At 62.3% G+C, this 26,169-nt stretch overlaps 1 protein-coding gene across 11 annotated transcripts in view; it reads right to left on the reverse strand.

Annotated features, from left to right (window-relative positions):
- Window positions 1–19,281: 19,281 nt before the first annotated feature.
- Window positions 19,282–26,169, reverse strand: part of UNC13A (unc-13 homolog A) — a 36,579-nt gene continuing 29,691 nt past the window's right edge. For 4 of the 11 annotated variants that reach the window (XM_040592843.1, XM_040592840.1, XM_040592844.1 and 1 more), the window contains exons 38-45: window positions 26,057–26,086; window positions 24,797–24,853; window positions 24,515–24,595; window positions 24,234–24,381; window positions 23,147–23,203; window positions 21,621–21,713; window positions 21,385–21,544; window positions 19,282–21,110 (exon numbers count right to left, since the gene is read on the reverse strand). In XM_040592843.1, the coding sequence (XP_040448777.1) occupies window positions 20,822–21,110; window positions 21,385–21,544; window positions 21,621–21,713; window positions 23,147–23,203; window positions 24,234–24,381; window positions 24,515–24,595; window positions 24,797–24,853; window positions 26,057–26,086 (915 nt within the window). In that variant the 3' untranslated portion in view covers window positions 19,282–20,821. The remainder of the gene's footprint in view (window positions 21,111–21,384; window positions 21,545–21,620; window positions 21,714–23,146; window positions 23,204–24,233; window positions 24,382–24,514; window positions 24,596–24,796; window positions 24,854–26,056; window positions 26,087–26,169) is intronic. The other 7 variants (XM_040592849.1, XM_040592848.1, XM_040592850.1 and 4 more) reach the window with 3 other exon arrangements.

A 26,169-nucleotide genomic window follows, 5' to 3' on the forward strand; every position in this document is an offset into this window, starting at 1 on the left:
GACAGGGGAGTGGTCTTCTGGCAGGGGCTTGGCCCTGGGGGGGGGGGGGCGGTGTGGTCTCAATGCCCTTTGGGGCTCCCTGGTTCTGATCTGGGGCTTCTGCACCTCTTGGGTGCCATTTCCCCGTGTTCCCTCCCACACAGGCACGGAGTGGGATGGAGAAACAACATTTAATGGAAAAGAATAAGACTTGCCAAAACATCAAACTTGCTAAATCCCCCCCAGTACAGAGCACTCTTTGCTCCCACTCCCCCCAGTACAGAACATTCCTCCCCTGATTCCCCCCCTCCCCATCCCTCATGAGGATTTAATCCCCCCAGGCGCTGGCTCTGCCCTTGCTGGGGGGGCAGGAGCCAGGTGTTCTGCCTCTTGCCCTGCTGCTATGGCGCTGCAGGTGGGGGCGGTGACAGGTCCCAGTCCATGTCCCCCCACAGCTCCTGGGGCTCCATCTCAATGGTGTTGAACACCTCCAGGCTCGCCAGGGTGTCCGACATCTCAGAGACGCTGTAATCGCCATCGAACAGGTCTTCAGGCAGGGCGAGGGAGCTCAAGTCACAGCAGGGCACAGCTGGGCTGGTGTCCCCAGGGGTGGGGACGCTGCTGGGACCCTCCTGGATGTGCCCTGCAGTGTCCGAGGATAAACCAAAGAGCCTCAGGGCCTCCTGAAGAAGCACCTCTTCAGACACATCATAGCTGTCTTCTAGGTCCCCAGCCACTTGGTTGTGGGGGGCAGCAGAGGGGCTGGGGGGGACATGGCTGCCTGGGGGTGCCCCCGCAGGGGTGGCCGTGCTGCAGATGGTCTCTTCGGGCTGGCCCTGGATGAGCTGGGAGCCAGCGATGGATGTTGGCAGCACCAGGGGCGCCGGGGCCACGGCTCCCCCCTTCTGTGTGTCAGGCACAAGGTGTGGCAGTTGGCCCCGGGGGGTCCCGGAGCCCCCCCGGGCACCCCCCAGCAGAGAGGTGCTGCTGTAGTTGGCTATGGCGGTGACTGGTGGAGGCAGGATGCTGCTGGTCCACTGGAGATGGAAGAAGCGGGGATCAAAGTAGCATCCGCACGGAGCCCTCTGCAGCCCTGTGTGGGTGAGCGGGAGCCGTGCTGAGCTGGGGGGACCCTCCAGGGCCACCCCCCCCACCCAGCCGGCCCCCATCGCTGACATCCCCCAGCCCTGCACCGGGTGCGTGGGGAGCTCCCCGGGGGGTGAGCAGCTGTGCCGGGGGGACAGGGTCGCAAATTGCGGGTGGGGCGTGAGCCTTGGGGAATTCTCTGGAAATGGGATTTCCTGGGCACACAGCAGCAGGCGAGGGCAGACACACTGGTGCAGGCTGCTGAACCCCCGCCCCGTGCGGAAACTGCCAGGGAATGGGGGGGTGGGGGTGCCGAGGGGACAGGGGTGCCAGAGGGGACAGGAGTCTCCGTACCTGCTGGGGGCTCCAGGGGGACCTCGGGTGCCCAGGCTGCAGGGGGGGGCTGCTCCTGCTTGGCCGGCTGGGACGGGCTGGCGGAGCCTGGAAGAGAGACAGGAGCGGTGGCCGGGGGGTCGCCTCCACCGGTGCCCCCGGAGCGTCCCCGGGCTGGGGGGCTGGGTGGGTTCCTACCTTGGGGGCAGAAGGATTTGGGGAGCTCAAAGTTGGGAAGCAGCTGGAGCATCGGGGGGCCCCAGGGGCCGCACCCCGAGAGCTGCAGAGGTGGGAGCTGCAGCGGGGGCCGCACCATGGTCCCTCCGGCCTCGGCTGCCAGGGACTCTCGGCCGTAACCAGGGTGCGATGTTGGGGCGCCCCGTGCTCCAACGGCCCCGGCGGCCCCGCCCCCCGGCAGGGAAGGGGTTAAGGGGGCTGCGGGCAGCTCTCGGGGTGGGGGCAGGTGCCTTCGGCTGGCAGCCTCGGTCCCCTCCCCGAGCTGGGACACCCTGGGGATCAGCGGGACGGGGAAGGAGCCCCAGCGGGGGCGCTGGGCCGGCGGCGGGGGCTGTGCGAGGCCGTGGGGCGGCAGGTGTTGCACCGGGGGGCGGCGGAGGTTTGAGCTCCAGCCCTCGCAGTGGCTGGGAGCCTCGGGGGGAGGAGGAGGCCGGTGGGGAGCGAGGCGGTTGTGTGTATCCCGGTGGCGATTCGCAGAAATCCCTGGATGGGGTCGGGAGCCCTTGTCCTGACGGCAGTTTCCACCTGCCGGACACCAGCTGGGAAGAGCCTGTGGCTGTGCCGAGATGGGAAATTCCTAAAACCGGTGGGAGATGGGACCTTCTTGTGGCAAGGACTCAGGGCGCCAACCACAAAAGGTGCCCGCCTGGTCCTGCTCGTGGGAGGGGGGATGGTCCCGGCCTCCGTGGAGCTGCCCAACAGCAGCCCTCTGCTCAGGGGATGCAGGTAAGGCTTGGAGCATCTCAACACTTGGAGAAACAGGGATCGTCAACAGAAAAACCCTGACAGCTCTTTTCCTTTCCGACTTCTGCCCCTGACAGGCAGAGACAGCAACCGTCCCCTGCTCTTTGGACCGCTGATTTGCCTTCTCGCTCAAGTCTAGCGCCCATAAATGCATGGGGAGCTCTGGGTCAGACTGGCAGGTCACACAAACATCTACTGAAGGAAGCAAAACACGCCACAGAACATCTTACCTTCTTGTAGACCGAATCAATGGGACAGCCAACATTGATGTCTACAAAGCCACTTCAATTGTCTGGTTCAGGAGCTCTGCACACTTGGTCATCGCGTCTGGGAACGCTCCCTCCAGCTCCCACAGGGGGACAGGTTACGTGGGTTCAAGAAGCAGCTTTTCTCCTCCGAATCGAGTTACCATTTGTTTCGTTAGCAGGATGATAGCACTCACCTGCACCCCAAAAATATCTTTGGTATGATGCCGTTTGAGGAGAGCCCACTCGGAGGACTGGCCCTGGAGCAGGTTTGTGCACACAGCCATCGCTCCGCAGGAGGCTCGCAGGGTGCAGGCTGACATCGCTCCCCTGCAGCCAGAGCAAAGCTGGTGGGTGGCCCTGGGTCTTCCTGGTGTCTCCACTCTCTGAACCGTTGCAGCTGAGACCAAGCAGGGCTGCATGTACCAAAGGCCACCAGCTCACACCTGTGTCCCTGCTGCCGTGCCAGGAGCTTCTGCAACGTGAACGATGCTCTGGGAGCTGATCTGTTGGACTGCAACTTCTCCATCCCTGACAAACAGCTGGTCCGCAGGATTGTGTCCCAGGTGGAGTTCTACCTCTCAGATGAGAACCTGGCTAAGGATGCCTTCCTCCTGAAACATGTCCCGAAGAACAAGATGGGCTTTGTCAGCATCAAAGTGCTGACGTCCTTCAAGAAGGTAGGCAGCCCATGGTGCCAGCCAGCTGGGGTGGGAGGTGGTCTTCGTGTGGGGGGTGTCTGGGTGTGCTCTGGCTGTCCCTGGGGGGGTGTATAGGGAGGTGGTGCTTGGGTTGTCTGTGTCCTGGCAAAGTGCTGGTGGTGCAGAGCTGGGCTCTGCTCTCTGCCTTTGATGTGCTGCAGCAGTTCTCAAACGAGGGAGCGTGGCTGGGGAAGTGGCGAACGGTCCTCAGACCACCTCCAGCGCTAGATTCACCTCTTCTGCTCGTCCTCTGGCACTGAGGATCCTTTTCGTTTGGGTTCTGGGTGTTTTCTTTTTCTTTTTTTCTCTCCTCTTGAGCAGCAGAACTCTCTGTGGCCCCCGAGAGCTGCGGGCGGTGGTGGTGCAGCTGCTGCAGGGGACAGGAGTTTGGGGCAAGGATGATGCTCGGGGAGGGTCAGTGTGCGAGGCGAGATGCTGAGCAGCACCGGGAGCTGTGCCATGCTGAGGCCACTGTGCCCACCCGGGGTCCGGAGCAGCTCGCACCACCCCAGTGGCATCACTGGGGCTGCCCTAAGGAAGGGACTCAGCCCCCTGACCCCCGGTGCTGGGGCACTGCCCCGAGGGGACCACAGACTGGGGAGCTCAGGTGAGAAACGGGCAATAAAGGGACCAAGTTTCCAGGCACTTTCTGGCTGATGGGTTTCTTTTTTTTTTTTGCTTATTTTCCTGTTTCCCCCTAAGGAGGCTGTTGCGGCCACCGAAGGTGCAGGCAGGCGAGGGGAGAGGGTCCTGCCTGGCGGGTGGCTCCTCCATCACCGCTGCTGGGGTGATACCGGGCTGTGCAGCTGAGCGTGGACGTGAGCAAGAGCAGGATCGTCCTGAGGCTTGGAAGGGCTTTGCACCGAGCCCTGTCCCTGCTGCAGGGGACGCTGGTTGTGTTCAAGGCTAAGGGGTGGCAGCCCTTGTTGTGGTGTGTGTCCAGTCCCCCCCTCAGCCCCCAGGTCTGCCCTTGTCCTGGGGGCTCTGTGCCACTTTCTGCGTGGGGCCGTGTCCATGGGTCCTGCAGGGACCTGTCTGTCGTAGCTCTCCCCAAAGGGCTGCTTCCCCTGGGGAGGGGGACAGGGGAGTGGTCTTCTGGCAGGGGCTTGGCCCTGGGGGGGGGGCGGTGTGGTCTCGATGCCCTTTGGGGCTCCCTGGTTCTGATCTGGGGCTTCTGCACCTCTTGGGTTCCATTTCCCCGTGTTCCCTCCCACACAGGCACGGAGCGGGATGGAGAAACAACATTTAATGGAAAACAATAAGACTTGCCAAAACATCAAACTTGCTAAATCCCCCCCAGTACAGAGCATTCTTTGCTCCCACTCCCCCCAGTACAGAACATTCCTCCCCTGATTCCCCCTCTCCCCATCCCTCATGTGGATTTAATCCCCCCAGGTGCTGGCTCTGCCCTTGCTGGGGGGCAGGAGCCAGGTGTTCTGCCTCTTGCCCTGCTGCTATGGCGCTGCAGGTGGGGGCGGTGACAGGTCCCAGTCCATGTCCCCCCACAGCTCCTGGGGCTCCATCTCAATGGTGTTGAACACCTCCAGGCTCGCCAGGGTGTCCGTCATCTCAGAGACGCTGTAATTGCCATCGAACAGGTCTTCAGGCAGGGCGAGGGAGCTCAAGTCACAGCAGGGCACAGCTGGGCTGGTGTCCCCAGGGGTGGGGACGCTGCTGGGACCCTCCTGGATGTGCCCTGCCGTGTCCGAGGATAAACCAAAGAGCCTCAGGGCCTCCTGAAGAAGCACCTCTTCGGACACATCATAGCTGTCTTCTAGGTCCCCAACCACTTGGTTGTGGGGGGCAGCAGAGGGGCTGGGGGGGACATGGCTGCCTGGGGGTGCCCCCGCAGGGGTGGCCGTGCTGCAGATGGTCTCTTCGGGCTGGCCCTGGATGAGCTGGGAGCCAGCGATGGATGTTGGCAGCACCAGGGGCGCCGGGGCCACGGCTCCCCCCTTCTGTGCGTCAGGCACAAGGTGTGGCAGTTGGCCCCGGGGGGTCCCGGAGCCCCCCCGGGCACCCCCCAGCAGAGAGGTGCTGCTGTAGTTGGCTATGGCGGTGACTGGTGGAGGCAGGATGCTGCTGGTCCACTGGAGATGGAAGAAGCGGGGATCAAAGTAGCATCCGCACGGAGCCCTCTGCAGCCCTGCGTGGGTGAGCGGGAGCCGTGCTGAGCTGGGGGGACCCTCCAGGGCCACCCCCCCACCCAGCCGGCCCCCATCGCTGACATCCCCCAGCCCTGCACCGGGTGCGTGGGGAGCTCCCCGGGGGGTGAGCAGCTGTGCCGGGGGGACAGGGTCGCAAATTGCGGGTGGGGCGTGAGCCTTGGGGAATTCTCTGGAAATGGGATTTCCTGGGCACACAGCAGCAGGCGAGGGCAGACACACTGGTGCAGGCTGCTGAACCCCCGCCCCGTGCGGAAACTGCCAGGGAAGGGGGGGGGGGGGTGCCGAGGGGACACGGCTGCCAGAGGGGACAGGAGTCTCCGTACCTGCTGGGGGCTCCAGGGGGACCTCGGGTGCCCAGGCTGCAGGGGGGGGCTGCTCCTGCTTGGCCGGCTGGGACGGGCTGGCGGAGCCTGGAAGAGAGACAGGAGCGGTGGCCGGGGGTCGCCTCCACCGGTGCCCCCGGAGCGTCCCCGGGCTGGGGGGCTGGGTGGGTTCCTACCTTGGGGGCAGAAGGATTTGGGGAGCTCAAAGTTGGGAAGCAGCTGGAGCATCGGGGGGCCCCAGGGGCCGCACCCCGAGAGCTGCAGAGGTGGGAGCTGCAGCGGGGGCCGCACCATGGTCCCTCCGGCCTCGGCTGCCAGGGACTCTCGGCCGTAACCAGGGTGCGATGTTGGGGCGCCCCGTGCTCCAACGGCCCCGGCGGCCCCGCCCCCCGGCAGGGAAGGGGTTAAGGGGGCTGCGGGCAGCTCTCGGGGTGGGGGCAGGTGCCTTCGGCTGGCAGCCTCGGTCCCCTCCCCGAGCTGGGACACCCTGGGGATCAGCGGGACGGGGAAGGAGCCCCAGCGGGGGCGCTGGGCCGGCGGGGGGGGGCTGTGCGGGGGGCCGTGGGGCGGCAGGTGTTGCACCGGGGGGCGGCGGAGGTTTGAGCTCCAGCCCTCGCAGTGGCTGGGAGCCTCGGGGGGAGGAGGAGGCCGGTGGGGAGCGAGGCGGTTGTGTGCATCCCGGTGGCGATTCGCAGAAATCCCTGGATGGGGTCGGGAGCCCTTGTCCTGACGGCAGTTTCCACCTGCCGGACACCAGCTGGGAAGAGCCTGTGGCTGTGCCGAGATGGGAAGTTCCTAAAACCGGTGGGAGATGGGACCTTCTTGTGGCAAGGACTCAGGGCGCCAACCACAAAAGGTGCCCGCCTGGTCCTGCTCGTTGGCAACGGCTCGTGGGAGGGGGGATGGTCCCGGCCTCCGTGGAGCTGCCCAACAGCAGCCCTCTGCTCAGGGGATGCAGGTAAGGCTTGGAGCATCTCAACACTTGGAGAAACAGGGATCGTCAACAGAAAAACCCTGACAGCTCTTTTCCTTTCCGACTTCTGCCTCTGACAGGCAGAGACAGCAACCGTCCCCTGCTCTTTGGACCGCTGATTTGCCTTCTCGCTCAAGTCTAGCGCCCATAAATGCACGGGGAGCTCTGGGTCAGACTGGCAGGTCACACAAACATCTACTGAAGGAAGCAAAACACGCCACAGAACATCTTACCTTCTTGTAGACCGAATCAATGGGACAGCCAACATTGATGTCTACAAAGCCACTTCAATTGTCTGGTTCAGGAGCTCTGCACACTTGGTCATCGTGTCTGGGAACGCTCCCTCCAGCTCCCACAGGGGGACAGGTTACGTGGGTTCAAGAAGCAGCTTTTCTCCTCCAAATCGAGTTACCATTTGTTTCGTTAGCAGGATGATAGCACTCACCTGCACCCCAAAAATATCTTCGGTATGATGCCGTTTGAGGAGAGCCCACTCGGAGGACTGGCCCTGGAGCAGGTTTGTGCACACAGCCATCGCTCCGCAGGAGGCTCGCAGGGTGCAGGCTGACATCGCTCCCCTGCAGCCAGAGCAAAGCTGGTGGGTGGCCCTGGGTCTTCCTGGTGTCTCCGCTCGCTGAACCGTTGCAGCTGAGACGAAGCAGGGCTGCATGTACCAAAGGCCACCAGCTCACACCTGTGTCCCTGCTGCCGTGCCAGGAGCTTCTGCAACGTGAACGATGCTCTGGGAGCTGATCTGTTGGACTGCAACTTCTCCATCCCTGACAAACAGCTGGTCCGCAGGATTGTGTCCCAGGTGGAGTTCTACCTCTCAGATGAGAACCTGGCTAAGGATGCCTTCCTCCTGAAACATGTCCCGAAGAACAAGATGGGCTTTGTCAGCATCAAAGTGCTGACGTCCTTCAAGAAGGTAGGCAGCCCATGGTGCCAGCCAGCTGGGGTGGGAGGTGGTCTTTGTGTGGGGGGGCGTCTGGGTGTGCTCTGGCTGTCCCTGGGGGGGTGTATGGGGAGGTGGTGCTTGGGTTGTCTGTGTCCTGGCAAAGTGCTGGTGGTGCAGAGCTGGGCTCTGCTCTCTGCCTTTGATGTGCTGCAGCAGTTCTCAAACGAGGGAGCGTGGCTGGGGAAGTGGCGAACGGTCCTCAGACCACCTCCAGGGCTAGATTCACCTCTTCTGCTCGTCCTCTGGCACTGAGGATCCTTTTCGTTTGGGATCTGGGTGTTTTCTTTTTCTTTTTTTCCCTCCTCTCGAGCAGCAGAACTCTCTGTGGCCCCCAAGAGCTGCGGGCGGTGGCGGTGCAGCTGCTGCAGGGGACAGGAGTTTGGGGCAAGGATGATGCTCGGGGAGGGTCAGTGTGCAAGGCGAGATGCTGAGCAGCACCGGGAGCTGTGCCATGCTGAGGCCACTGTGCCCACCCGGGGTCCGGAGCAGCTCGCACCACCCCAGTGGCATCACTGGGGCTGCCCTAAGGAAGGGGCTCAGCCCCCTGACCCCCGGTGCTGGGGCACTGCCCTGAGGGGACCATAGACTGGGGAGCTCAGGTGAGAAACGGGCAATAAAGGGACCAAGTTTCCAGGCACTTTCTGGCTGGTGGGTTTCTTTTTTTTTTTTGCTTATTTTCCTGTTTCCCCCTAAGGAGGCTGTTGCGGCCACCGAAGGTGCAGGCAGGCGAGGGGAGAGGGTCCTGCCTGGCGGGTGGCTCCTCCATCACCGCTGCTGGGGTGATACCGGGCTGTGCAGCTGAGCGTGGACGTGAGCAAGGGCAGGATTGTCCTGAGGCTTGGAAGGGCTTTGCACCGAGCCCTGTCCCTGCTGCAGGGGACGCTGGTTGTGTTCAAGGCTAAGGGGTGGCAGCCCTTGTTGTGGTGTGTGTCCGGTCCCCCCCTCAGCCCCCAGGTCTGCCCTTGTCCTGGGGGCTCTGTGCCACTTTCTGCGTGGGGCCGTGTCCATGGGTCCTGCAGGGACCTGTCTGTCGTAGCTCTCCCCAAAGGGCTGCTTCCCCTGGGGAGGGGGACAGGGGAGTGGTCTTCTGGCAGGGGCTTGGCCCTGGGGGGGGGGGGGCGGTGTGGTCTCGATGCCCTTTGGGGCTCCCTGGTTCTGACCTGGGGCTTCTGCACCTCTTGGGTGCCATTTCCCCATGTTCCCTCCCACACAGGCACGGAGTGGGATGGAGAAACAACATTTAATGGAAAACAATAAGACTTGCCAAAACATCAAACTTGCTAAATCCCCCCCAGTACAGAGCACTCTTTGCTCCCACTCCCCCCAGTACAGAACATTCCTCCCCTGATTCCCCCTCTCCCCATCCCTCATGTGGATTTAATCCCCCCAGGCACTGGCTCTGCCCTTGCTGGGGGGCAGGAGCCAGGTGTTCTGCCTCTTGCCCTGCTGCTATGGCGCTGCAGGTGGGGGCGGTGACAGGTCCCAGTCCATGTCCCCCCACAGCTCCTGGGGCTCCATCTCAATGGTGTTGAACACCTCCAGGCTCACCAGGGTGTCCGTCATCTCAGAGACGCTGTAATTGCCATCGAACAGGTCTTCAGGCAGGGCGAGGGAGCTCAAGTCACAGCAGGGCACAGCTGGGCTGGTGTCCCCAGGGGTGGGGACGCTGCTGGGACCCTCCTGGATGTGCCCTGCTGTGTCCGAGGATAAACCAAAGAGCCTCAGGGCCTCCTGAAGAAGCACCTCTTCGGACACATCATAGCTGTCTTCTAGGTCCCCAGCCACTTGGTCGTGGGGGGCAGCAGAGGGGCTGGGGGGGACATGGCTGCCTGGGGGTGCCCCCGCAGGGGTGGCCGTGCTGCAGATGGTCTCTTTGGGCTGGCCCTGGATGAGCTGGGAGCCAGCGATGGATGTTGGCAGCGCCAGGGGCGCCGGGGCCACGGCTCCCCCCTTCTGTGCGTCAGGCACAAGGTGTGGCAGTTGGCCCCGGGGGGTCCCGGAGTCCCCCCGGGCACCCCCCAGCAGAGAGGTGCTGCTGTAGTTGGCTATGGCGGTGACTGGTGGAGGCAGGATGCTGCTGGTCCACTGGAGATGGAAGAAGCGGGGATCAAAGTAGCATCCGCACGGAGCCCTCTGCAGCCCTGTGTGGGTGAGCGGGAGCCGTGCTGAGCTGGGGGGGACCCTCCAGGGCCACCCCCCCACCCAGCCGGCCCCCATCGCTGACATCCCCCAGCCCTGCACCGGGTGCGTGGGGAGCTCCCCGGGGGGTGAGCAGCTGTGCCGGGGGGACAGGGTCGCAAATTGCGGGTGGGGCGTGAGCCTTGGGGAATTCTCTGGAAATGGGATTTCCTGGGCACACAGTAGCAGGCGAGGGCAGACACACTGGTGCAGGCTGCTGAACCCCCGCCCCGTGCGGAAACTGCCCGGGAAGGGGGGGGGGGGGGTGCCGAGGGGACACGGCTGCCAGAGGGGACAGGAGTCTCCGTACCTGCTGGGGGCTCCAGGGGGACCTCGGGTGCCCAGGCTGCAGGGGGGGGCTGCTCCTGCTTGGCCGGCTGGGACGGGCTGGCGGAGCCTGGAAGAGAGACAGGAGCGGTGGCCGGGGGTCGCCTCCACCGGTGCCCCCGGAGCGTCCCCGGGCTGGGGGGCTGGGTGGGTTCCTACCTTGGGGGCAGAAGGATTTGGGGAGCTCAAAGTTGGGAAGCAGCTGGAGCATCGGGGGGCCCCAGGGGCCGCACCCCGAGAGCTGCAGAGGTGGGAGCTGCAGCGGGGGCCGCACCATGGTCCCTCCGGCCTCGGCTGCCAGGGACTCTCGGCCGTAACCAGGGTGCGATGTTGGGGCGCCCCGTGCTCCAACGGCCCCGGCGGCCCCGCCCCCCCGGCAGGGAAGGGGTTAAGGGGCTGCAGGCAGCTCTCGGGGTGGGGGCAGGTGCCTTCGGCTGGCAGCCTCGGTCCCCTCCCCGAGCTGGGACACCCTGGGGATCAGCGGGACGGGGAAGGAGCCCCAGCGGGGGCGCTGGGCCGGCGGCGGGGGCTGTGCGGGGCCGTGGGGCGGCAGGTGTTGCACCGGGGGGCGGCGGAGGTTTGAGCTCCAGCCCTCGCAGTGGCTGGGAGCCTCGGGGGGAGGAGGAGGCCGGTGGGGAGCGAGGCGGTTGTGTGTATCCCGGTGGCGATTCGCAGAAATCCCTGGATGGGGTCGGGAGCCCTTGTCCTGACGGCGGTTTCCACCTGCCGGACACCAGCTGGGAAGAGCCTGTGGCTGTGCCGAGATGGGAAGTTCCTAAAACCGGTGGGAGATGGGACCTTCTTGTGGCAAGGACTCAGGGCGCCAACCACAAAAGGTGCCCGCCTGGTCCTGCTCGTTGGCAACGGCTCGTGGGAGGGGGGATGGTCCCGGCCTCCGTGGAGCTGCCCAACAGCAGCCCTCTGCTCAGGGGATGCAGGTAAGGCTTGGAGCATCTCAACACTTGGAGAAACAGGGATCGTCAACAGAAAAACCCTGACAGCTCTTTTCCTTTCCGACTTCTGCCCCTGACAGGCAGAGACAGCAACCGTCCCCTGCTCTTTGGACCGCTGATTTGCCTTCTCGCTCAAGTCTAGCGCCCATAAATGCACGGGGAGCTCTGGGTCAGACTGGCAGGAGCAGGTCACACAAACATCTACTGAAGGAAGCAAAACACGCCACAGAACATCTTCTTACCTTCTTGTAGACCAAATCAATGGGACAGCCAACATTGATGTCTACAAAGCCACTTCAATTGTCTGGTTCAGGAGCTCTGCACACTTGGTCATCGTGTCTGGGAACGCTCCCTCCAGCTCCCACAGGGGGACAGGTTACGTGGGTTCAAGAAGCAGCTTTTCTCCTCCAAATCGAGTTACCATTTGTTTCGTTAGCAGGATGATAGCACTCACCTGCACCCCAAAAATATCTTCGGTATGATGCCGTTTGAGGAGAGCCCACTCGGAGGACTGGCCCTGGAGCAGGTTTGTGCACACAGCCATCGCTCCACAGGAGGCTCGCAGGGTGCAGGCTGACATCGCTCCCCTGCAGCCAGAGCAAAGCTGGTGGGTGGCCCTGGGTCTTCCTGGTGTCTCCGCTCTCTGAACCGTTGCAGCTGAGACCAAGCAGGGCTGCATGTACCAAAGGCCACCAGCTCACACCTGTGTCCCTGCTGCCCTGCCAGAAGCTTCTGCAACGTGAACGATGCTCTGGGAGCTGATCTGTTGGACTGCAACTTCTCCATCCCTGACAAACAGCTGGTCCGCAGGATTGTGTCCCAGGTGGAGTTCTACCTCTCAGATGAGAACCTGGCTAAGGATGCCTTCCTCCTGAAACATGTCCCGAAGAACAAGATGGGCTTTGTCAGCATCAAAGTGCTGACGACCTTCAAGAAGGTAGGCAGCCCATGGTGCCAGCCAGCTGGGGTGGGAGGTGGTCTTCGTGTGGGGGGTGTCTGGGTGTGCTCTGGCTGTCCCTGGGGGGGTGTATGGGGAGGTGGTGCTTGGGTTGTCTGTGTCCTGGCAAAGTGCTGGTGGTGCAGAGCTGGGCTCTGCTCTCTGCCTTTGATGTGCTGCAGCAGTTCTCAAACGAGGGAGCGTGGCTGGGGAAGTGGCGAACGGTCCTCAGACCACCTCCAGGGCTAGATTCACCTCTTCTGCTCGTCCTCTGGCACTGAGGATCCTTTTTGTTTGGGTTCTGGGTGTTTTCTTTTTCTTTTTTTCCCTCCTCTCGAGCAGCAGAACTCTCTGTGGCCCCCGAGAGCTGCGGGCGGTGGTGGTGCAGCTGCTGCAGGGGACAGGAGTTTGGGGCAAGGATGATGCTCGGGGAGGGTCAGTGTGCGAGGCGAGATGCTGAGCAGCACCGGGAGCTGTGCCATGCTGAGGCCACTGTGCCCACCCGGGGTCCGGAGCAGCTCGCACTACCCCAGTGGCATCACTGGGGCTGCCCTAAGGAAGGGGCTCAGCCCCCTGACCCCCGGTGCTGGGGCACTGCCCCGAGGGGACCACAGACTGGGGAGCTCAGGTGAGAAACGGGCAATAAAGGGACCAAGTTTCCAGGCACTTTCTGGCTGGTGGGTTTCTTTTTTTTTTTTGCTTATTTTCCTGTTTCCCCCTAAGGAGGCTGTTGCGGCCACCGAAGGCGCAGGCAGGCGAGGGGAGAGGGTCCTGCCTGGCGAGTGGCTCCTCCATCACCGCTGCTGGGGTGATACTGGGCTGTGCAGCTGAGCGTGGACGTGAGCAAGGGCAGGATTGTCCTGAGGCTTGGAAGGGCTTTGCACCGAGCCCTGTCCCTGCTGCAGGGGACGCTGGTTGTGTTCAAGGCTAAGGGGTGGCAGCCCTTGTTGTGGTGTGTGTCCGGTGCCCCCCTCAGCCCCCAGGTCTGCCCTTGTCCTGGGGGCTCTGTGCCACTTTCTGCGTGGGGCCGTGTCCATGGGTCCTGCAGGGACCTGTCTGTCGTAGCTCTCCCCAAAGGGCTGCTTCCCCTGGGGAGGGGGACAGGGGAGTGGTCTTCTGGCAGGGGCTTGGCCCTGGGGGGGGGGGGGGCGGTGTGGTCTCGATGCCCTTTGGGGCTTGCTGGTTCTGACCTGGGGCTTCTGCACCTCTTGGGTGCCATTTCCCCGTGTTCCCTCCCACACAGGCACGGAGCGGGATGGAGAAACAACATTTAATGGAAAACAATAAGACTTGCCAAAACATCAAACTTGCTAAATCCCCCCCAGTACAGAGCACTCTTTGCTCCCACTCCCCCCAGTACAGAACATTCCTCCCCTGATTCCCCCTCTCCCCATCCCTCATGTGGATTTAATCCCCCCAGGCAGTGGCTCTGCCCTTGCTGGGGGGCAGGAGCCAGGTGTTCTGCCTCTTGCCCTGCTGCTATGGCGCTGCAGGTGGGGACGGTGACAGGTCCCAGTCCATGTCCCCCCACAGCTCCTGGGGCTCCATCTCAATGGTGTTGAACACCTCCAGGCTCGCCAGGGTGTCCGTCATCTCGGAGACGCTGTAATTGCCATCGAACAGGTCTTCAGGCAGGGCGAGGGAGCTCAAGTCACAGCAGGGCACAGCTGGGCTGGTGTCCCCAGGGGTGGGGACGCTGCTGGGACCCTCCTGGATGTGCCCTGCCGTGTCCGAGGATAAACCAAAGAGCCTCAGGGCCTCCTGAAGAAGCACCTCTTCGGACACATCATAGCTGTCTTCTAGGTCCCCAACCACTTGGTTGTGGGGGGCAGCAGAGGGGCTGGGGGGGACATGGCTGCCTGGGGGTGCCCCCGCAGGGGTGGCCGTGCTGCAGATGGTCTCTTCGGGCTGGCCCTGGATGAGCTGGGAGCCAGCGATGGATGTTGGCAGCACCAGGGGCGCCGGGGCCACGGCTCCCCCCCTTCTGTGCGTCAGGCACAAGGTGTGGCAGTTGGCCCCGGGGGGTCCCGGAGCCCCCCCGGGCACCCCCCAGCAGAGAGGTGCTGCTGTAGTTGGCTATGGCGGTGACTGGTGGAGGCAGGATGCTGCTGGTCCACTGAAGATGGAAGAAGCGGGGATCAAAGTAGCATCCGCACGGAGCCCTCTGCAGCCCTGCGTGGGTGAGCGGGAGCCGTGCTGAGCTGGGGGGACCCTCCAGGGCCACCCCCCCACCCAGCCGGCCCCCATCGCTGACATCCCCCAGCCCTGCACCGGGTGCGTGGGGAGCTCCCCGTGGGGTGAGCAGCTGTGCCGGGGGGACAGGGTCGCAAATTGCGGGTGGGGCGTGAGCCTTGGGGAATTCTCTGGAAATGGGATTTCCTGGGCACACAGCAGCAGGCGAGGGCAGACACACTGGTGCAGGCTGCTGAACTCCCGCCCCGTGCGGAAACTGCCAGGGAAGGGGCGGGGGGGGGGGGGGGGGGGGGAGTGCCGAGGGGACAGGGGTGCCAGAGGGGACAGGAGTCTCCGTACCTGCTGGGGGCTCCAGGGGGACCTCGGGTGCCCATGCTGCAGGGGGGGGCTGCTCCTGCTTGGCCGGCTGGGACGGGCTGGCGGAGCCTGGAAGAGAGACAGGAGCGGTGGCCGGGGGTCGCCTCCACCGGTGCCCCCGGAGCGTCCCCGGGCTGGGGGGCTGGGTGGGTTCCTACCTTGGGGGCAGAAGGATTTGGGGAGCTCAAAGTTGGGAAGCAGCTGGAGCATCGGGGGGCCCCAGGGGCCGCACCCCGAGAGCTGCAGAGGTGGGAGCTGCAGCGGGGGCCGCACCATGGTCCCTCCGGCCTCGGCTGCCAGGGACTCTCGGCCGTAACCAGGGTGCGATGTTGGGGCGCCCCGTGCTCCAACGGCCCCGGCGGCCCCGCCCCCCGGCAGGGAAGGGGTTAAGGGGGCTGCAGGCAGCTCTCGGGGTGGGGGCAGGTGCCTTCGGCTGGCAGCCTCGGTCCCCTCCCCGAGCTGGGACACCCTGGGGATCAGCGGGACGGGGAAGGAGCCCCAGCGGGGGCGCTGGGCCGGCGGGGGGGGCTGTGCGAGGCCGTGGGGCGGCAGGTGTTGCACCGGGGGGCGGCGGAGGTTTGAGCTCCAGCCCTCGCAGTGGCTGGGAGCCTCGGGGGGAGGAGGAGGCCGGTGGGGAGCGAGGCGGTTGTGTGTATCCCGGTGGCAATTCGCAGAAATCCCTGGATGGGGTCGGGAGCCCTTGTCCTGACGGCAGTTTCCACCTGCCGGACACCAGCTGGGAAGAGCCTGTGGCTGTGCCGAGATGGGAAGTTCCTAAAACCGGTGGGAGATGAGACCTTCTTGTGGCAAGGACTCAGGGCGCCAGCCACAAAAGGTGCCCGCCTGATCCTGCTCGTTGGCAACGACTCGTGGGAGGGGGGATGGTCCCGGCCTCCGTGGAGCTGCCCAACAGCAGCCCTCTGCTCAGGGGATGCAGGTAAGGCTTGGAGCATCTCAACACTTGGAGAAACAGGGATCGTCAACAGAAAAACCCTGACAGCTCTTTTCCTTTCCGACTTCTGCCCCTGACAGGCAGAGACAGCAACCGTCCCCTGCTCTTTGGACCACTGATTTGCCTTCTCGCTCAAGTCTAGCGCCCATAAATGCACGGGGAGCTCTGGGTCAGACTGGCAGGAGCAGATCAGGTAGCAGGGGATGAGGCAAAAGACAAGCGTCTCTTGATGGAAGCAAAACACGCCGCAGAACATCTTCTTACCTTCTTGTAGACCAAATCAATGGGACAGCCAACATTGATGTCTACAAAGTCCACTTCAATTGTCTGGTTCAGGAGCTCTGCACACTTGGTCATCGTGTCTGGGAACGCTCCCTCCAGCTACCAAAGGTTTGCACGGGTTCAAGAAGCAACTTTTCTGCTCAGAAGTGGGTTATCATTTGGTTATCAAGATGATAGTACTCACGTGCACCCCAAAACTCTCTTCGATACGATGCTGTTTGAGGGGAGCCTGCTCAGAGGACTGGCCCTGGGGCAGGTTTGTACACACAGCCATCACTTCAGAGGTGACATCTGCCCCAAAGCGCTTGCATATCCTTCGAAAAGGAAGGTTACTGCAATGGAAGAAGCAGCAGAGAGATGGTTTGTCAGGAGATTTGCTCTTTCCAAAGGTGGCAATGGCACGTTTTGACAAAAGGACGGAATCATTTAACTCCCATGGCCAGTGGAGCCAAGCAGAGCTTGCCTTGATTTTCCAGGTGGAAAGCAGTAAGGATGGAGGAGCATGTTAGCAGAGCTTAACCAGCAGTGGTTAAGCAGGAGGATATTCCACTCAGCAATTTTATCATTTGCATTTGGTAAAATGCAGTGGGAAAGCCAGGTGTCCTGGATTCATCTGGGATAACGTTAACTATCTTCTAGTAGCTGGTACAGTGCTGTGTTTTGAATGTAGTGGGAAAATAACGTTGATAACACACTGATGGTTTAGTTGCAGCTGAGTTGTGCGTACCCCACATCAAGGACTCTTCAGCTCCCCGTGCTCTGCCAGTGAGCAGGTGCACAAGGAGCCAGGAGGGAGCAGGGCCAGGACAGCTGACCTGAAGTAGCCAAAGGGATATTCCATCCAAAGGGATATTCCATACCATGGAGCGTCACGGTCAGTATATAACCCGGGGGGAGCTGGCTGGGAGGGGGCGATCGCTGCTCAGGGGCTGGCTGGGCACAGGGTTGAGCAACTGTATTGTGCATCACTTGGTTTTCTTGGGGTTTTTTCCTCTCTTTTTGTTAGCTCCCCTTTCATTACTATTATTATTAGTAGTATATTTGATTTTTATTTCAATTATTACACTGTTCTTAGCCCATGGGTTTTACCTTTTCCCCCAATTCTCCTCTGCATCCCACTGCAGGGGGGCACTGAGCGAGGCTGCCTCGGGGGTTAAACCCCACCCCACCCCCAGTCCTTTTTGGTACCCAACGTGGAGCTCAATGGGTTGTGATAACAACAAATCTGACTAGAATGGATCTCTCCCAAGTATTTATTATAGAAGTTTAAATAGTCGCTTGTCACAAAGTTGATTTATTGGCTCTCAGAGCTGGTGTGTTGGGCCTTAAAGCCGCATCGTGCATTGCCTTGCTCACAGTGGTTGTCCCCTGTGGTGCTGTTCATCACCCGTGGGAACTGGACTCAGGTTATCACGTTGTTGGACTTCATGATACTGGTTTACGGTACGATAGAATAGCAGATTAATCTGGTGTTGGTGCTGCGCATTGCTGTCACCACCGTGCTTTGGGAGCCATCTCTTGGAAACTATTAATAATTACAGCTTTAACCTCTTCCCTTTGGAGAGGCAGCCCATGGCGGGGGAGACCTCTTCCCCACCCCTGCCAGTAGCGGTTGAGAGTAATGAAAATTTGGAATATTCTTGGGATGTTAAAACCAGCGTGGTCCTGTTGCTAGGAACCATCATGTTGCTGAACGTTTTCCAGGTCTTGCTTAGGGTTAAACAGCTCTTTAAGAACATCACCACAGATCTGTGCCTTGCAGGGGTGGCCAGTACACCTGGAATTGGTGTCCCCAGAGGTGGGAACACAGCCCTACTATTTGGCATGGACCGATCAGACTGCCCCGGAACAGGGAGAAGCTCTGGAACACCTGCAATACATGGATGATACCATTGTGTGGGGCAGGAGTTTGTGAGAAAAGGAAGGAAATAATCCAAATCCTTCTAAAATCCAGTTTTGTCATAAAACAAAGTAAGGTCAAGCAGGAGATCCAGTTTTTAGGAATGAGGTGGCAAGCAGAGATTGTCACATCCCATTGGATGATCAGCACAATGCCAGCAGCATCTTCACCAGCTAGTAGGGAAGAAGCACAGGCTTGCTTCAGCGTTGTGGATTTTTGGAGAATGTACATTGCAAATTACGGTCTGCTTTTAACCCCCTCCTTCAGGTGACCTGGAAGAAGAATGATTTCAAATGGGACCCTGAGCAACAACAACAGGAGAGAGTTCACCCAGGCAGCAGCAGAGCTGAGGACATCATCCCCCATGTCCCCAACTTGCCCCCCTACCTCCACCACCTCCTTGACCTCTCCGAGCATGGGGCAGAGGGCATCATTCCTGGTGAGCGAGCAGCTGTGGCAGGTGGGTGCTGTGGACATGACCCCAGATGGGTTTGCAGGCATTGTGTCCTGGGGGGTGTCCAGGTGGGACAAGGTGGGCCCAAGCACCCTGTGCCAGCTGGCACCCCCAGTATAGAAGAGACCCCTCTGCAAGTGGAAGGTAAAATTGTCCCGCCTGCTCCTCCAGCCCCATTAGGGCAAAACTAATTGAGGAGCTGCCAGCCCTTGGGCGGGGGGTTCCCACGACCCATCCCAAGTGCCCAAACCTTTTGGGATAAATAGTAGTGATAATCTTTGCATACTGTGGTGAACGACAGCTGTTCTCTCTCTTCTCACACTGGCACAAGAGCCCAGGTATTGATGATTAAAGCTAGGAATGAAGCTGCGTTAATCCAGAAAGCCTTGAGAAAGGGTCTGTCCATCAGGGATCACTGGGAAAAGCTCAGTTCCCAGTAGCCAGGACAGGGTTGGACTCAATAATCTTTAAAGGTCCCTTCTAATCCAAACCATTCTATGATTCTAGTAAAGCTCGGCAATGGCTTCGGGGCTCTCAGGAGGGCAGCAGGGACCTGCGTCCATCAAATCTGGTTTTTGGGAAGAATGTTTTGGGAGACTGTGCCAAAAGCCTTCCAGAAGCCCAGGTAGGTGATACTTGTAGCTCTTCCCTTGCCCACGGGTGCAGTCACCCCACTGTGGAAGAGCACCAGGTGGGTGAGGGGTGCATTCGCCCTCGTCGAGGCCATGTTAGCAGCCCCTGATCCCCCCCTGCCCTCTCAGGAGAAGTCTTGTCCTGGTTCCATTTAACCCCTGTTCTGCAGCTCTTGGCTTTGCAAAGGGTGGGTGCACCGAAGAGCAGCCCTCAAGGAGGCTGAGCACCCCCAAAGCTGCTGCAGCATCCCTGGGCTGTTTATCCTTGGTGATAACCTGAAAGGTGCAAGTGCTACACTGGGGTGGGAGTGGTGATGAAGACCCCCCTGGGTGCCTGCCCTCCCACCCCTTCGCCCCCAAAAGCCACAATGAAGGGTGTGCTTTTTAATGTCAGTTATAATAAAATATTTTTACAGAGCCCAAAAAATTCAAAATAGTGCAAAACATCTCACTGTCATGCATCCATGGTAGCCGCCGCTGGCGGTGCCGCACGGGGTGGTACAGACACACAGGCATCGGTGACACGTGTGCTACAGGAGCAGAATTGGTCGGTTCAATCACATGCCAAACAGGACAGTTTGGGGAGGGGGCACAGGGCCAGGGACACCACGGTCGGGGGGTGCAGGGCTGCACCCCAACCTGGCCGGGTGGGAGCAGCGGTTAGAAAAGGGGTGTAAACATTGAACAGAAATGAGAGAGGAAAGCTAAACCCTTTGGTCCCAGACAAGCCCCATAGAAAAAGGACCACGGGGGCCAGTTGGGGTACCCTGTTTTGGGATGGGGAGGGGGCTGAGAGAGCTATATTGACTTGTGGGGTCATCAGGCCTCTGTCTTCCCCAGTACTTAGGGCAAACTGGCCAGCTGGGGTGGCCACCCCTGACACCGCACACCCTGGCCTCCTGGACACTTGCACGAGACACGCACACCACTGATCACGCAGAAATGGTGGTTAATGGGAACTCGGGGTGGGGGGAGGTCCTGTGGGCTGGGGGTGGGAAGGGTCTTGCTTGCACCAAGGAGGTCTCACAGGTGCTGCTGCACTGCACAGGGATGGCTGGTCCCCACTGGCCAGAGCAAAGGGAGATGGGTCCCTCCGCTCCAGTGCCCCCAGCCCTTGCCCCCAAGCCCTGGCACCCTGGGGGCAGCAGTGGGGCAGCCCACGGTGGCGGCATGGCAGGGAAGACAGGATAGGGGCCGGGGGCTGCTCCCTGCCGCTCCCGGCCCCAGTGATACTGCTGCCAGCCAGGGAGGGGACACTGCAGGGCAGGTGGGGGCTGCACCCCCCACCCCAACAGCCCCAATAGCCCTTCCGGGTGCAGGACACAGCCTCATCATCCGGCTGCCCCCTGTATGTACAGCTATTTACATATGTACAGGGTGCTCAGCAGGTGGGAGCCTCCCTGTCCCTCAGGGTGCCCGATGATGCTCGAGGGATGGGGACAAGGGGCCATGGTGCCTTCCAGCCACTCACCAACACCCCGGGTGGGATGAGCCACTCCCCCAGCCCTTTCTTTATGTCACTCGTGGAGGGTTGGGGCTGGGTAGGACAGGGTGGGGGCAGGGATGGGCCATTGGGGTTCCTCCACCTCAGGCAGGCTGGCAAGGGGCACATCTGCCCCATCGCCCAGGCTGGGGTCCAGCCCTTCCCTGCAGCCCCACCAGCCCCAGCACCTTCCCATGGGGGTGGGACGGGGGCACGGCCGTGCTCTGCCCCGCTGTCACCCAGCCAGTTTGGCCAAGGGAGGGACAGGGTGGGTCTGTCACTGGAGCCACATCCCCCCCTCACCCACACCAGGGCTGGGAAGGAGACTCCTCTCGTGGCCGCACTTATGGCTTATACATGGCTGGAGGATGCTGTAGAAAAGGTGCCAGGAGTGGGGGGAGAGGGCTGGGGGGGGCGAGAGGGGGTTTAACTGCTGCCCTCCTCAGCTGAGCGCGTGTCCGACTTGAGCTTGACGAACTCCTTGGCCACCTCGTCGTTGTTGCGCTGGGAGAGGATGCGGAGGACGGTGAGGCCGGTGTCATCCATGTGGATGCGGCGGCCCAGGGGCAGCCAGCAGGCACAGCTGGGGCGCTGCAGGATGTCCCGGAGCTGCAGGACAGCGATGCCCACGGTCCGGTCCTCCCGGGCGAAGCAGTAATCCTTCACACACACCTGCAGCTCGTAACACTCGGGGCCTGTCTCCGTCCCCAGCGTGCTGCAGGGGAGAGGCAGTGTTGGCACGGGGAGTCACACTCCCAAGCCCCCTGGCTTTGCAACAGCACCTCACACGGGTGCTGCCTCCCCCTCCCCCTTAAAAAAGCAGGCTTTTTCTGCTTTTTCAATCCCTGCTTTTATCAATTAGAAAATAGCTAAAACATCCCCTGGGGGATGAGCATCACTGGCAGACCCCGGGAGAAGGGGGTCCCCACATCATGGGGACACATCCCCCAGCCCGCTGACACCCCCCCCAGCCCCATGGTGCCACTCACAACTGGAAGCTCTCGTTATACTTGGGGGCCCAGCTGTTGTTCTTGGATTTGGTGGCAAATTTCCTCTTCTTGTCGCTAAGGTGGGGCCCGATGATGTTGACCTCGATGAAGGGTCGGAAGATGCCCGACGTCTGCCATTTGAGGTCATTCGCAGCCACCACTGCAAGGAGGGGACACGTGAGGCTCCTGGGGCGCTGCCACCTGCCACAGCCTGCACCCCGTCCAGCAGTACCCACCTTTGACGGTGACTTTGTGTTCGCCAGTGCCGGGGTGGGTGAAGAGCTCCACATGGATGGACACCTCCCCGACCGGGTCATCCACACCGGAGCCTGCGTGGCAAAGGTAGGAGACATGAGTGCCCGTTTCCGCGGTGTCCCCGATGTCCCCTGCCCACCACCAACCCCACTGGAGGAGGCAGGTCACCCACCACGAGGCGGGAGGGGGTGGGCAGTAGGAATTGGCCCAATGTGGCCTCTGCCAGGGTTCTGGGGACAGCAGCATGGGTGCAGCAGCTGTCTCGGACCACCGGAGCTGGCACAAGTCTGGGGCACGGCAGGACATCGCCAGCGCCAGGCTGACTCTCTGTCATCCCACCCTATGTTGGCCAGGCCCTGTGAGCCCCCCCTCGCCCAGGGGCTGAGGTGCCCCGGTGGGATGGGGCAGGGGGTGGTGGCCCAGCTCCCCCTGCTACGGGCATGGCAGGGGGGCACACAGCTGTGAGTGAGGGCACAGCACTGGGCAGGAGGGACCCGACCTGCCCCCTCCTGTATCCCCTCAGGGACCACATTAAGCCCTGGGGTCCCCAAGCCAGGGGAATTTGGGTGACCTGCAACCAACAGCCCAGCCCTCCCCCTCCCCCCCCAAGAGCTGTGCATGCACCCATGGGTGAAGGAGGGGGCGCAAGGCAGAGGAAGGGGCTCTGTGGGTCAGATGGGGCCAAGGAGACCAAACCCAGCTCAGCGGAAAGCTCCCAGGGTGGAAATGGCAGTGTGAAGGAGGACACGTCCCCACGGGTCACTGCACGGCCCCCAGCACGAGGGTGCCAGGAGGCTGGTGATGGCAGCCCCTCCTCTCCATCCACCTCCATCCCCTCCCCCCCGGGCACCCGCCACCCAGGCAGCGCCGCATGCTGAGCCGAAATGGAGGCGATGGCGGGTGAGGAGGGGGTGTCGGGGTACGGGAGGCCAAGCAGGGGGTGCAGTCCTGGCCCCTCGGCGGGGTGCAATGGAGACCAAGCGGGGCCGGTGGAGCTGGGCGCATTCCTTGCACCCTGGGGCAGGTGGACTGAGCTCACCGGAGCAAGGCTAGTAAAGGTCCTTCTGGCAGCAGGGTGGGTGGGAGGGGGCATGGACACGGTCCTGGCCCCCCCCAGGGCCACATGTCCCAAGGGGACCGCTCCCTGGCTTGCAGGGAGGTCGTGGCAGGCGCCCACCCCCCGGCAGCAGCACCAGGGACAACGTGGGGGTGCCCAGAGCCTGCAAGCAAAGGCAGGCACCCCTATCCCCACGGGGCACAGCCCCCCACCCTGGGCTGGGGGGGTGGTCAACACAGCTGAGCACAGTTCCTCCAAATTCAGCCCAAAGCAGCCCTGGGAGCGCGAGTCTGTGGGCAGGGGGGTCCCAGCCCTGCTCACACCGGGGGTCCCCCCAGCCGGCAATGCTGGGATGGGGCTCCTGGCCCCCCCGCCCGCAGTGCCGGGACTGTTACTAGCCCAGGCCGACGGCAGCAGGCAGGCGCAGGGGTGGGCGAGCGGCACACGTACCCTTCTCAGGATAAATTTCTTCACTAAGGGTAAACCTAATACCTTTCCCACCATGAACTAGTGGGAAGGAGAGAGAGAGAGAGACAGAGACACAGCACGGAGCAGACGGAGAGAGGAGGAAGGAGACGACGTGCGTGGGGGACGGGAACGGTAACGGTGAAAGAAGGGGGAGAAAACAGAGAGAGAAAGAGAGATCAGATCTCACAGACAGGACGGCCGAGCATCCGGACAACACTGCAGCGACACGGGAGCACCGGGCATCACCCAGCTCGGAGCCCACCGGGTCCCGGGGCTGGAGAGCACCCAGGGGTGCTGGCACCCCCCAGACCCAACCCCACGCCCCTGACACGGCTGGCACAGGAGGCACAGACAGGACAGATGTCCCTGGCAGGAGACGCACAGACAGCAAATACACGTCCTACCCCCCCAGGACACAGACAAGCCTGGCTGGGGCAATACGCCATGCCCCATGACCGCCACCAAGCATCTCTGTCCCCTCCTTGAGCAGCCAAGGGACAAAATAAAGGTCAGCATTTAGAACCTAGGGGTAGTTCTGCCCTGGACATTGCCCAGCACCCTGCACCGCACCCAGCACCCTGGACTGATCCACATCACGGGGTATGTGGGCACCCAGCACCCAGGACAAGCCCTGGCACAGCATCTGGCTCCAGCCGATCCTGCGGGAGGTCCAAGCCCCCCAGCTGGAAGGCAGTGCTGGACCAGAGGTGTCTGTGCTGGGGGCTGGGCCAGCCAGAGGGGACAAATACTGTGACAGATGGTCAGAGGGTGCCTTCTCCCCCACCCACGGGCCCCATTTCTATGCCAGCCCAGCCATGCCCCGGCACAGGGGACACGCTCTTCTTGCTGGTGGGGGACTTGGGGGTGCCAGGCTGCCTCTGGGTACCCATGGCCCCTCCTCAACTGCAAACCATGGGAGGAAAAAGCCCTCCCCACCCATCCCTCTCACCCCTCTGCAAGCCTGGCTGGGACCCCCAACCCCACCACGATGGAGGCAGGGTGTGGGGCAGCCGAGCCCATGGTGGGGGATAGGGGGGCCTGGCTGGGGGGCCAGGGCCATGCAGCCTACCCTGCGAAGCCTGTGTCTGCACGAAGGTTTTGATGAGGAGGTCGGTGGCCTGGGTGTAGAGGGACAGGGCGTAGCGCAGCGACTGCAGGTCGGGGCTCTTCTCCAGGAACGTCTTCTTCAGCCCCACACCACCAGCATGGAAGTATTGCTGGAGGGGGGAAGATGACCACAGGGTCCTCAGCGGCTCTGCTGGACCCACCCCCACCCCGGTGACCCCTCAGGTCTGTGCCTCAATGCCAGAGCCCTTGGGGACACCCGCTTGCACCCCAGCGCGCCCTCACCTTGATGGTGTCCAGCGCCAGCTCCACCACGGCACATTGCTTTGGGGTCAGGCTCTTGGCTTCCTCCCGCACCATGTGGTCCTGCAGGGCACAAATCCTGCTCTCAGCACGGGACCAGGACCCCCCGCTCCCCTCACCCCAGCTGTGCCAGCAAACAAGCACTGGTGCAATCCGTGCAATAGCACCAGTGCCAGCCTGCACCGTGCCACCCACCCCAGCACAGAGAGGAGCTCGGACTGCCTGCCCCCCCCCCCCCCCACAACCCACCCCCCCAGCCCTCACCTTCAGCTTGGAGAGCTGCCCCAGCTCCTTGGCTGCGTTGAAAATCATCTGCGTGCCCTGCAGAGAGCAAAGGGACAGGAAGGGCCCCAGTGAGCAGCCGGGATGGGGGTGCCATGGTCAGGCTGGGCACGTGGTGCCAGGAGCTTGCTGCAGCTCCGGGGGCTCCCCCAGCCCCCCCAGGCTCCAGGGGCCAGAGGGATGCTCCTCAGAGAGCCCCAGGGACCACCAGCCATGCCAGGTATGGTAATGCAAGTGTGGGGCTGGCAGCCCCCCATCCCAGCCCCTGAATTCTCAGCACAGTTGTGTGGTTGGGGGCTTGGGGACCCCTGGGCAGGACATCAGGGACCTCACAGTCTGCTCAGCACAGGCAGCTTGGCCCAAGGGTCCCATCCTGTTCCCAAGCACCCGATTCTGTGCCCAGCAGAGCCTGGCACGGCACATCAGTGGCACCGCATGGACAATCATAAGACATTGGGGCAGGGGAGCAGAGACCAAGTGCAGGGGGACAGCGGGCATGAGGAGGATGCGGCGCAGTCCCCCTGTACCCCACGGTGCTGGCAGCCTAGCCAAACACCCTCCTGCCACCCAGACCCCTGCCCAGTCCCAGCCCCAGAGAGGTTTCTGGCCCCTTTGCACCCCAGGATGGGAGCCCCCACTGGCCTTCACCCGTGCCATGCCACCCCGATGGGCAAGGGCCACAAAGCCAGCCCGTGGGACCCACCGGCACGGCTCCTGGGGGCGCAGCCCCATGGCGTGGGCACATCCCGCTCATCTCCCAGGTTTGGCACCCACTTACCAGGCTGAGTGCGAGCTCCCCTTCACAAGCTCTCCAGTGTGCAACATACTAAACTGGGGCCCAGTGGGGCAGAGCCAGCAATTCCCACCTCCTTCCCCACCCCTCCCCCGGCACCAGTAGCTCCAGTCCCTCCCAACAAAGAGAAACCCCAGCATCTAGCCCACTAATCGTTACCTTCTGGCGCCCTGTGCCCTCATTTTGTACCCCCCCCCCCCCCAACTCTCTCACCTGCCCACCCCCCCCCCAGTTCTGTCCCATTAATCCTCCCCTTGCTGCCCCTGTCTCCTCCCACCGCTGAACAGGTTGGGAGCTGGGGACACTGGTGTCACCCAAACAGAGCACTACAGGACACTGTACTGAGCTGGGACCCCCCCCACCCCACAGCACACAGGACAAGGGATGGGGAGGAGGCGAGCGGAAGGGGGACCAGAGCCAAGTGGGGAGCAGAAGAGCCATGTCCTTACTTCAGTGTGACTGGGCAGCTTCACCCTGCTCTGGAAGAGAACAGCAAGGGACAGTTACTGGTGGCCCCAGCAGTGGCCAGCCGCGGGTCCGGGCCCCCCACATCCCCTGGTTG

The sequence above is a fragment of the Falco naumanni genome, chromosome 4 (genome assembly GCF_017639655.2).
Source record: "Falco naumanni isolate bFalNau1 chromosome 4, bFalNau1.pat, whole genome shotgun sequence".
Lineage (NCBI taxonomy): Eukaryota > Metazoa > Chordata > Aves > Falconiformes > Falconidae > Falco > Falco naumanni.